The 11,892-nt window shown below is 38.2% G+C and overlaps 1 protein-coding gene across 6 annotated transcripts; it reads left to right on the top strand.

Annotated features, from left to right (window-relative positions):
- The first annotated feature begins 16 nt into the window (after window positions 1–16).
- Window positions 17–11,397, top strand: LOC122074605 (pentatricopeptide repeat-containing protein At5g62370-like). 6 transcript variants are annotated; one of them, XM_042639499.1, is made up of 10 exons: window positions 17–170; window positions 505–3,662; window positions 4,971–5,035; window positions 5,135–5,240; window positions 5,367–8,204; window positions 8,287–8,538; window positions 9,195–9,293; window positions 9,375–9,473; window positions 9,583–9,647; window positions 11,097–11,397. In XM_042639499.1, exons 2-4 carry the CDS (start codon window positions 563–565, stop codon window positions 5,198–5,200), a joined length of 3,231 nt encoding a protein of 1,076 aa, XP_042495433.1. In that variant the 5' UTR covers window positions 17–170; window positions 505–562; the 3' UTR covers window positions 5,201–5,240; window positions 5,367–8,204; window positions 8,287–8,538; window positions 9,195–9,293; window positions 9,375–9,473; window positions 9,583–9,647; window positions 11,097–11,397. The 6 variants fall into 6 exon arrangements, with proteins under 6 accessions (XP_042495433.1, XP_042495437.1, XP_042495432.1 ...); XM_042639498.1 differs by having other exon boundaries at window positions 18–3,662; window positions 5,367–5,546; window positions 8,088–8,204; XM_042639501.1 differs by having other exon boundaries at window positions 18–3,662; window positions 5,367–7,941; window positions 8,088–8,204.
- The last annotated feature ends 495 nt before the right edge of the window (window positions 11,398–11,892 follow it).

Below are 11,892 nucleotides of genomic sequence, written 5' to 3'. Positions count from 1 at the left end.
AAAGAGGAAAAAAAAAAAAAGAAAAGAAAAGAAAAAAAAGCCAATCACTCGAGAGTCTCCCAAGAGGGGTTGGTAGTTGGAGCGAACCAACCGTAGAACCCATCCTACTTTCTTCTCCTTGCCCAGTGGGAGTCTCCTGATACAGCTTTCATGCCTGCAACTCCCTGGCGGTAAATCTCTCTCTCTCTCAAATATAAACACGAAAGAAGAAAGAATTTGGACTTGTGGCGGACATGAATTTGGTCAAGCAAAAGCCGTCTTTGAACTTTGAAGTGCCTATTTTGCAAGTTGATTACTAAACTTTTGTTAGTCTCAATCTTTTAGAAACCCAGTGATTCAACCATTTTTGACCAGATCAACTCACCAGGTTTTGGAATGCAATCGAGAGAAAAGAAAAAAAAAGGGTTTTGCCTTCAAGTCACCCATCCATATTCTCAGGCTTCTCATGTTGTTCTTTTTAAGTTTTATGAATTCTTTGATTTTCTCAATTGGGATTTTTGGCAGTAATGTTCGATTAGTCTCTTAAGCTTCTGCACATTATTTGGGGTACTACTGATCAAAGATGACACCAAAGAGGCCTCGTCTACGTACTTTATTCTCCTGCAACGACAACAACCGGGCCAGAATATCCAGAAGAACATTAACTACATATCCTCTCCATGCTGAAACTCTGAGCTTAAATTCATCATCACCAGCCGAAGAACACATGGCTCATTGTTTAGCTTTAGCAGAGCGGCTTAATAGGCGAGGCCTGGTTTCTGCTGCACAGGGAGTCCTTGAGCGCATCGTCAAGCATTCGATGTCGAAGCAACCTGTAATCGACACTATCGAATTTGCGCTTTTGCGTGGATTGCAGTTTAATACACAAAGCTATAGCTTGATTTTGCAGAAGTTCCTGTGCTTTGGTCAGCCTCAATTAGCTGCAGAGTTTTTCATTGAGAACATCACAACCAGAGGTATTGTTCCCACACCATCAATGCTAAACTCGATGATTATATGTTACTGCAGGATAGGAGAATTAGCGGATGCAATTATACATTTTGACCAACTCATTCGGATGGGTAATTTCCCTGACAAGATAGCTTGCAGTTTGTTGCTTCGTGAGTTCTGCATACAGGGCAGATTATTGGAGGCATTTGATCTTTATGTCCGAATGTTTCGGTCTGGGGAACATCCTCCCTGGTGGTGTTATAATCTTCTCGTTGATGGGTTGTGCTTTGAGGGAAAGTTAGATGAAGCCCTCCAAGTGTTCTACTTAATGCTTCAGTCAGGAACTCGTCCCATAGTTCGTTTGTACAAATCATTGCTGTATGCTTTCTGTAAGAGTGGTCAATTTGAGGAGGGGGAATTCCTATGCAGAGAAATGACGCTGCAAGGCCTCCGTCCAGATTGTAAGATGTACACTTCTCTTATTAAAGGTTATTGCGAAAAAGGGGATATTGAGATGGCTAAGGGTCTTTTTCGAAGAATGCAGGACACAGGTTGTGAACTTGATATTTATGCTTACAATACATTAATTTCTGGACTTGTTAGGTTAGTTGATGTTGATTCTGCAAGGGTGCTCTATGAACAGATGAAGGGAAGTGGATTGGAACCTAATTTGGTAACATGCAACATCTTGATTAGTGGATACTGCAAGGAGCGGAAGCTAGATTGTGCGATGACCCTTTTTAACAACATGCAAGTAGCCCCCAATGTGCATTGCTATACATGCTTAATATCTGCCTTGTATAAGGAGAAACGGTTTGCAGATGCAGATGAATTGTTTAATAGGATGCTGGATGGTGGCATCGCTCCTGATCATGCGTTGTTCTTGTTTTTAATCAAGGGGGGCCCAAATGGCCGTGAACTTGATCTGGCTTTCACGATTTTGAAAGCAATGGTGAACAATGATTGTAATATTGATATTGATCTGTTTTCAAGCTCTTCTTCTTCTGGTCCAAGCAAGGGTTTGGAGGATAATATTGAGCTTATATTTAGTTGGATATTGACGAGCAGCATGTTTCCTTCCAATGTGGGCTTTGGCATTCTCATAAGTGCCTTGTGTGCAGTGGGGAAAACTGATCTTGCATTGTTGTTCATGGATAAGATGGTCAGTTGTGGATGCAAGCCTTTGCTTTCTACTTACAATTCCTTGATCAAATATCTTTTGCAGGAGGGCGCGGTTGAGGATGTGCAGTCCCTCAAAAGCCTCATGCAGGATCAGGGCGTATCTCCTAACCTAGATACTTATTTGATTATGGTGAATGAACACTGCAAGCTTGGAGATTTGTCGTCCGCTTTTGAGATTGTGGAGCAAATGGATGAGAAGGGACTGACTCCTAGCGTTGCTATTTATGACTCTATTATTAGTTTTTTATGCAAAGAGAAAAGATTGGTGGAGGCTGAGATTGTTTTCATGGGAATGCTTGATGCTGGTGTGGTTCCAGATGAACCTGTCTTTAGGACCCTGATTAATGGCTACTCTAAGAGTGGAAGAGCAATTGATGCTTGTCGTTGGTTTGACAGAATGATAATAGAGTTTGGTATTCAACCTAGTTCTCATTCGTACACTGCACTAATAAATGGCCTTATCAAGAAAAACATGACTGTGAAGGCATGTCTATATCTTGGTAAAATGTTAAAAGATGGTTTTGTGCCAAATACAGTGCTTTACACCTCTCTAATCAAGCACTTTTGCAGAAAAGGAGAGGTTGGCTTTGCTCTTAGCTTGTTCAATCTCATGGATAGAAACAATATTGAACCTGATATGATCACGTATCTTTCATTGATCAGTGGTATTTGCAGAAACATCTCATTTAGGGGTAGAAGATGTGCTCTAAATAGAAGGTTCCAAATATCGATGGGCAGTTTGTACGGTTTACTTGATCAAAAATCCCTATTGCCAAGAGATTTTTGCAATTCCTTTGAAGAAATAAATTATGCAGCATTAGCATTGAAACTAATACAAAGGATGAAAGTAATTGGGCTAGTTCCCAATTTGTACCACTATAATGGAGTCATAACAGGTCTTTGTCGGGCAGGTAGCATGCAATATGCATATGATCAGCTTGAGTTGATGCAGAAAGATGGTGTGAGACCCAATCAGGTGACTTACACCATATTAATTGATGGACATATCAGATCTTGTCAGATGAATCATGCTATAAAACTATTCAATGCGATGAATGCCGATGGTGTTGTTCCAGATAACATCACATATAACACGATGATTAAAGGTCTTTGTAGGGCAGGAAGAGTACTTGATGCTTTAGCATTGTCTTTTTCAATGCATAAGAGGGGCTTTCTACCAAGCCATATTTCCTACGTGAAACTAGTATACCATCTTTGTCTCAGTAGTTTGAGCAATCTGGCCTTCAAAGTGTTTGAGGAAATGTTTATCCATGGTTATGTACCTTCCCATTTTTATTGTAACTGGTTTCTTTGTGTTCTAAATGAAGAGAACAAACTGCATGAGGCTTATAAGGTGTTTGATATGATGCTTAAGAGAGGGAGAAATCCAGATGAAAGAGTATGGAGAGAGTTTGTTGAAACATGTTATGGGCAAGGGGAATCTGACTTGACTACCATGATTGAGGAAAATTGCTCATGGAGACAAGTGCTACCTTATCATAGATGGCGCAAGACTTCCTCAAGGATTGGTGTCATGCGCGTCTATTGGGGTAAATTATCAATTCCTTATATACGATCACTTTATTTATTACTGTCCTTTGTGTTTCCTAGCTGATATTATTGTATATGTTTATAATTAGAGTAAGAGTTGTCATGACAATTGACAAGTATATTTCCGTGGTTGATAAGTGAATAATGAATTGAGTTTATGAATTTAATCAGATTCCTTTAATGTGCCTTAGTTATTCTTAGTGATTTATGATTAATTAGACAGCAAAGTATCAAATGTCAGTGTCAACAAAAATAATGTGGATTTAGGAGATGTCTCGAAGAGATCAAAGATGTTGGTTGAGTTGCACTATTACAACATGTTGGTCACATGTTCAAAACTTGGAAACAACCTCTTCTGCGAAGCAAGGGGTAAGGCTGTGTACACCTGCCCCTCCTAGACCCTGCAGCAGCGGGAGCCTCGTGCACTGGGCTGCTCGAATAGATCAAAGACATGCTGTATAAACTTAAGATATACATGGATCCATGCAACAATAGTGTTTTGAGCATAACAAACCATAAACAGGAAATAAATAGATAAATATTATCAACTAAAATATTTGTATGTGTCAAGAGGATTCAAACCCACCCCTTTCTCCAAATCGCAAGTGGCATGATCACAAGCTTACTTAGTACATGGAACAATAAAATGCGTTATTGATAAATTTTAATAGTTCAGATCATCTGTAGATAAATCAAAACCAAAAGATCCATATTTATGCATTTTTTCTATTTTCCAAACAATACAAAAAAGTTCAAAGGGGGTTTGGCGTAATTTACATAAAAAGAGTGTTTTTTTTTTTTGTGGATGAATAAATATATTCAACCTAATTCTCATTCGTACACTGCACTAATAAATGGACTTATCAAGAAAAACATGACTGAGAAGGCATGTCTATATCTTGGTAAAATGTTAAAAGATGGTTTTGTGGCAGACACAGTGCTTTACACTGCTCTTATGAAGCAGTTTTGCAGAAAAGGAGAGGTTGGCTTTGCTCTTAGCTTATTCAATCTCATGAAAAGAAAAAAATATTAAACCTGATATGATCATGTATGTTTCATTGATCAGTGGTATTTGCAGAAACATCTCATTTAGGGGTAGAAGATATTGTGTTCTGAATAGAAGGTTCCAAATATCGATGGACAAGTTTGCTTGATCAAAAATCCCAGTTGCCAGAGATCTTTGTGATTCCTTTGAAGAAATAAATTATGTAGCATTAGCGTTGAAACTAATACAAAAATCAAAGTAGTTGGGCTAGTTCCCAATTTGTACCACTATAATGGAGTCATAACAGGTCTTTGTCGGGCAGGTAGCATGCAATATGCATATGATCAGCTTGAGTTGATGCAGAAAGATGGTGTGAGACGCAATCAGGTGACTATACCATATTAATTGATGGGCATATCAAATCTCGTCATCTGAATCATGCTATAAAATTATTCCACGTGATGCATGCGGATGTTTTTGTTCCAGATAACATCTCTTATACCACGATGTTTAAAGGTCTACGTTGGGCAGGAAGAGTACTTGAGGCTTTAGCATTGTCTTTGTACCATGCCATTTTTCCTATGTGAAACTGGTATACCATCTTTGTCTCAGTAATTTGAGCAATCTGGCCTTCAAAGTATTTGTGGAAATGTTTATCCATGGTTATGTACTTCCCCATTTTGATTGTAACTGGTTGCTTTGTGTTCTATATGAACAGAGCAAACTGCATGAGGCTAATGAGGTGTTTGTTGTGACGCGTAAGAGAGGGAGAAATCCAGATGAAAGAGTATGGAGAGTGTTTGTTGAAACATGTTATAGTCATGGGAATCTGACTTGACTACTTTATCATATATGGTGCAAGACTTCCTCAAGGATTGGTGTAATGCACTTGTATTGGGTAAATTATCAATTCCTTATTTATGACCACTTTATTTATTACTCTCCTGTGTTTTCTAGCTGATTTTATTGTATTTATATATAATTAGAGTCAGAGTTGACGTGACTAGAATATTTCCATGGTTGATAAGTGCATAATGAATTGTGTTTATGCAATTTACTTAGATTCTTTTCATGTGCCTTAGTATTCTTTGTGATTTGTGATTAATAGACGGAAAGGTATGAAGCTTCTGTATCAACCAAAATAATGTGGATTTAGGAGATGTCTCGAAGAGATCCAAGAGATGTTGTATACACTTTATATATATGAATGGATCCATGCAATGGAAGTGTTTTAACCATGATAAACCATAAACAGGCGATAAATAGATGATATTATTAACAAAACATATTTGTATGTGTCAAGAGGATTCAAACCCCTTTTGCCAAATCACCAAGGGCATGATGACATTCTTACTTAGTACACGAATGATATAATACTTTATTGATAAATTTCTTAGTTCTGATCATTTGAATATAAATCCAAGCCAAAAGATCCATATTTATGCATTTTTTTCTAATTTCCAAACAACGCATAAAAATTAGAAGGGGGGTTTGGCGTAATTTACATAAAAGAGTGGGGGTTTAAAACTGAAATATTTGAGTTTCTCCTCTCCCACTTAATATTAATTTCATATAGGGTCTTTTGTGTAAAATAAGTTTAGTGGAAATTTCTAAGGATGAGAACAATTCTGAACCATTAGGAGAGGATAGAATAAATTCTAGGAGGAATAGGTACTGAATGTTGAAGGGAGGGACTCTTCTGAAATTTTTGTTTCAGAATCAGGGTTGTTTGGTAAAGGAACTGTAAGAAGAGGGATGCTTAGACAAATTAGAAGAAATTCTTTCCTTGTTTGTAGGAAACAGAATTTGTCTTCTTCAACCTCTTGATAGTTAGACTCAAACGAGGATAAAACAAGAGGAAGAAGAGAAGTTCAATAACAGTGAAATAGACCCGTGAATCTGACTATATTTTGCATTCCAATACACTAATTCTTGGTTGTTTTCTCCTCTATTCCCATCCATCATCATGAAACCCACAAATCAGAAAAATCCAAGCAAAAAAAAGTTGAGTATATACCTTCTCTTGCGGGTTTAGGATTTTGATACTGTTGTAATCATGGAAGTAATATGGGTATAAGGGTAAATCAATCCATAGGGATATAATTGTACTCAAGGATTAAAGTATCGGTCTTGGTCGCTGTATCGGTCACCCAAAATTAAGATACGTATCAGAACGTATCGTATCGGAGATACGCACATAAATGATATGTTCCATTCAACTATTGGTATCGGCTAGGTATTGGAATTGGGAACATGCAAAATCAATATAGATCACTTGTATTTGATACCGACACTTAGAACCATGGTTTGAGAGTGTAATTTACGTCGGTAGCAAGCACCTAATGAATAACCAAACTGGTGGTTGCTGAAGACAAGATGAAGGGCTTGGGAAGATTGTCTTGGTGTTGGTGAACTTCTTTGCTAATATATATACTCAACTTAGCGAAGCCTTTTCCCAACCAAATGGGTTCAGCTACATCAATTCTGTATCACCATTCAACTCTGGTTGGAGCCTTGATGAACCTCCATGTCTCTCCCAAAATCAATACTAAAACGTGGAGAGCATGAACCAGGGAAGACTTTTTAGAGATAATGCTCTGAAGAAGTAAAATTTGTGATTCTTGAAATGGAAAGAAATTCTGATCTTTTTCCTTGTAGTTTCGTGATGGCAATCTTTCTATATTATTGGGATATTATGAAAAATGACATATTGTCCTTACGACGCTCTTTCAAGTTGGCCTTTGAATGGATCTCTTGGTGGAACATGGTTGGTCCCCTGATGCTATAGGGATTTTGGGTGCTGTAAATTGTTCATGCTTGCTACTAGTGTATATTCAGCGTATCTTGTTTTCTACTAATTTTGATGGTAGATGGCTCATTTCCAAGCCCTCCGGGTATGCCACTCTTGTTTAAAGTGAATCCATTCATTGTTTGGGTTGGTTGATCTGTTATCATGTTAGCTAGACTTTCAAGTGCATATGTGGTGTGTGATGGGAGCAGAACAGTCTTGAAATGGGGCTTATGAACATGGAGGCCTCGAGGCCGAGACATTTACTTCTTCAAAGAATGGTTCCGAACACTGCTATTTGGTTTGCGACTCACGTCTAAGGCCCACGGTCAATGGTTTAAGAGGACATCCATGGCCGGAATGGAGCCTCTTCTTCGATGCATTAAGAATTAATGGCTATTTTGCTGCTGGGAACACTATGAGCGACTGTATACCCAGCGGCTGGGTAACGTATCAAATATTATGGCCCGCTGAAGTTTGCCTACTTGAGTTTTGCTCGGGAGAGGTTTTACCTCCTTATGTAATCTCTATTTCCTGAAATGAAGTTTATGGATGGGGTAGAAAAGTCAAAAGAGTCTGAGTCACATGATACCCTAGCGGGTTTTCGGGCAAGTATATTACTAATTATCTACCCAATGTTTTCTGTTGCAGGTATTACCTGAAAAAGACATCAAAACTCTTGTTCAGAGTTCCTGCCTTGTTACATACGGGCTAGTCAATGATTCGGCGAAGAAATTAAGAGTGTTCGTCAAACTTGATGAAGAGATGGTAAATATTTTTTTTTTTTTTTTTTTTTTTTTTTTTTGTTTTTTTTTTTCAAATTTGTGAAATGTGATTAACTCTATCGCAGGCTTGCAATTCCTATTTTGCTATGCGATACTGCAATAGAGCCTATGCTATTTTGAAGAAGTGAGACGACCTTGCATCTACGGTTGACGTTCGTAATATTCCATTATGGGATACATCCACTGAAGTTCAGGAAGATCCCAATGATTATGGCACGAGTTGAAGATCCAGCCCAGAGGCTGTTGTCTAAGTTGACTGAACTTATAGACTCACCCCGAGATCCTTCAATCCTGAACAGGGATTGGGTATGTCCCAAGTAAGTACACTACATGATACATTTCTAGGCTTTGAATGGATATCTTAACAGATCATATTTTTGGATCTTAGTTTTTAGGGGCTTAGACCTCAACCTCAAGTGAACATTGATGTAAGAATTTGATTGCCCAATCTACTTGGTCATTAAACCTCTTTGCATTTATTCTCCTCAATTTGAGCCTAGGTCACCTTAGTTGGGCTTTGATTTTAGGTTCGGACTATGGCTCCCAAGTTTAATTTCGACCCATCAAAAGATTGATATGAGAAATACTGTTTGGGGTTTTGGGCCTATGGGTGGTTTCATTTTGGGTAGATTTGATCAAGCCCATTAGTTGTCTACCCTTCATTCCAGAATGTGGATCAATTGTTCCTTTTAGGCCATTCAATCGGGTCCATCAACTGAACCAAACCAATAGTCATCCATCTTCACTTTAGACTATTTAGACAGGCCCATGGACAGCCATATCCCATTCCGGTCTGTTCTCTTAGGGTTTGATAACTGCGATGAATCATTTCGCTTACAAGCCCCTTAGTTGCCCATTTATTTCAGGCTATATTCATTTGGGCCCACCACTAAGTACACCTGAAGCTCTCTCCTATAATCGCCCCTACATTTCCTTTTGAGTCTGTTAATTTATATTTGGGTTTCTTGTGCAGGTGTGGAAATTACAGTTATGCCAAAAATATCCACTGTAAGTTGTGCCATGAGGCACGGCCTACATTACTGCTGATCGGTGGAGAGTGGGAGTGCCCAATGTAAGACCTGTCTCTCTCTGTTTAATTTTAGGGTTAAATTTGTTTTGCTCTAACAGTTGTGATTTCTTGCAATACATGCAGCTGCAGGTACTTCAGCTTTTCACGAAATTTATGGTGCCGGAAGTGCGAATCATTTCGACCAGATTTATCACCTATCTCTGGGAAATGGAAATGCCCACTGTAAGACCCCTCTCTCTCTCTCTTTTCCTCCATGAACACACCCCCCCACATGCGGGAGTCTCGTGCACTGGGTACGCCTTTTTTTTTTGACTTTGTTTTGTTCCAACAGGTGTGGTTCCGTTAATTTTGGGAGAAATAAGCCATGCTTCAAGTGTGGAAATTAGTTCTAGATTGGTAAGTCTCTTTCTATTTTGTAATTATAGATGAAAATGCTTGTCCCCATGCTATTTCTATGTAGGCTTTACCCTCGTTTGGATATGTGAGTGTCTGTGCACCTTTGTTTTTATGTTTGTCCAAACATGCTTGTGAGTTGAAAGGTTAGTTGGCACTGAGTGGTTTTACCATGAAATTTACCTATTAGGATGCTCTGATCATTTGCAAATTTTGAATGAATGCTGACATTTGTCCTTTTGTCTTTCGATGTTTTATTTGTTTTGATGATACAAGCATTGTTGTTGAAAGTCCAATATGGCAAATAATAGTAGATATTCACATGGGGGAAGAGATATACTGGATTTTAACAAGCTTAACAAGTGACTGTGAATTGGGGGACCATTCTTGCTAAAATGGCAATTTCAGGGAGTTTGGGGGGAAGTATCTGGCTTGTAGACTGGACAATTTTCTCTTGGATAATGTTGCGTCGAGTCTTTTTGGTCCAGGATAGGTTTTATAATTGTTTTCTCTCTTTTTTTTATTCTGATTCTCTTTTTATTGAAGCTTTGATTGTCAACACATCAGATTATTATTGTGGTTGTAACTATTTGATTATTCATGGATATCGTGTCCTAACACCCAAAGTTGGCCTCCGCATGTATTTTGTGATGCTATAGACTATTACTGTTGGTCTCTATTTGGTTACTTATGGATATTGTCCTTACAACCCTCTTTCAAGTTGGCCTTTGAATGGCTCTCTTGGTGGAACATGGTTGGCCCCCTGATGCTATAGGGATTTTGGGTGCTATAAGTTGTTCATGGTTGCTACTAGTATATATTCAGCGCATCTTGTTTTCTACTATTTTTTATGGTAAATGGCTCGTTTCCAAGCCCTCCGGGTATGCCACTCTCGTTTAAAGTGAATCCATTCATTGTTGGGGTTTGTTGATCTGTTATCATGTTACCCAGACTTTCGAGTGCATATATACGTGGTGTGTGATGGGAGAAGAACAGTCTTGAATTGCTTTATTTCTTTTGTTTTTGCCCTCTAGATTAAAATAAACTCTTATAGTTGCCAAGAAAAAAAAAGCGCAAGAAATGTGCCCTGATGTGGACAATGGAAAAAAGAATACATTTCCCATGCATTGAGGTCACAGAATCATGTTTGAGCTAATGTTGAAGTTGCATCCGGTCCTAACATTTCTTACTGCAAGAAAAGATTCATTAATAAACCATAAGGCCCTGTTTGTTTGACGGAGAAAAGTGGAAAAGGTAAAAAGGGCCCACCCTCATAAGTTTCCCACCCCTTTTTTTCCTTCAAACAAACGGAGCCTAAATGAAAAAGGTGAAATGGAGAATACATATTTCCTTCAAGCTGTTCTGTTTGAAACTGTAATGAAATGTGTTGGCTCTGTCAATAGCCTTTTTAGTTGCCTTGCACTAATTAGATATGCTTTTATTTGGTTCCAGGTGAAAAATGTGGGTGTGATCCTTAACAAGTCTCTGGCAAACACTTGTAAGAGAAAGATTACAATTGGGTCAATTTTAAGTTTTGACAAACTTCAGTTACGTTTTTGTTGTTGACTCTTGATTTACTCTGAGAATTGGCTTTTTCTGTAGTAATTTTGTTTTATGTGGAGGGGTATTATTCTGTTTTTGTGATTTACATGCACCTAAGCCCAAGTTACTTATGTGATTGATTGTTTTTCATTTCATTAGCTGTGCCATTCCTGGAAATTGACCAAATGATGAGTTCCCATTTCTGGTTTCATTAGCTAGTGTTGCATGTGCTATTATTCCTAATTTAACAGCTGAGTTGATTTCCATTGAAAATGCATGGGGAAGTTGGATTTCTGGTTGGATGAAGTGCTGCAGCCGTTATCTCATCTTAAGGGGGATAAAATGACCCAAGAACCTCTTCAGAACAGACTTGGGAAGGTTCACCCACCAACACTATACTTTTTTTTTTTTTTTTCCCATGAGTTTTGCTGGTTTTGATTTTGATGAATGTAATAGGGTTTTATGGACTAGAATTGGATTGATGGGTTGTTTTGATTGAGGGTATATTGCTTGAATTTTGTTGATCTTTTTTCGAATTTGTGAGGTGAAATGCCTTGAAATGATCTAGAGTTGAACTTCTTAATCGCTTCTGAGCTGGAGATCCTTTTTTAATTAGGTGAGTGATTAATTTGTTTTTCTATTTCTCCATCAAGTAGCTTCAGATGTTCAAGATCTTGACTTCAGAAGTCGTTTTCATTTCCTTCCT

Source organism: Macadamia integrifolia, chromosome 3 (genome assembly GCF_013358625.1).
Source record: "Macadamia integrifolia cultivar HAES 741 chromosome 3, SCU_Mint_v3, whole genome shotgun sequence".
NCBI classification, from domain to species: Eukaryota; Viridiplantae; Streptophyta; class Magnoliopsida; order Proteales; family Proteaceae; genus Macadamia; species Macadamia integrifolia.
Note: the sequence above shows the minus strand (reverse complement) of the source record. Positions and strands in the feature narration are given on the sequence as shown.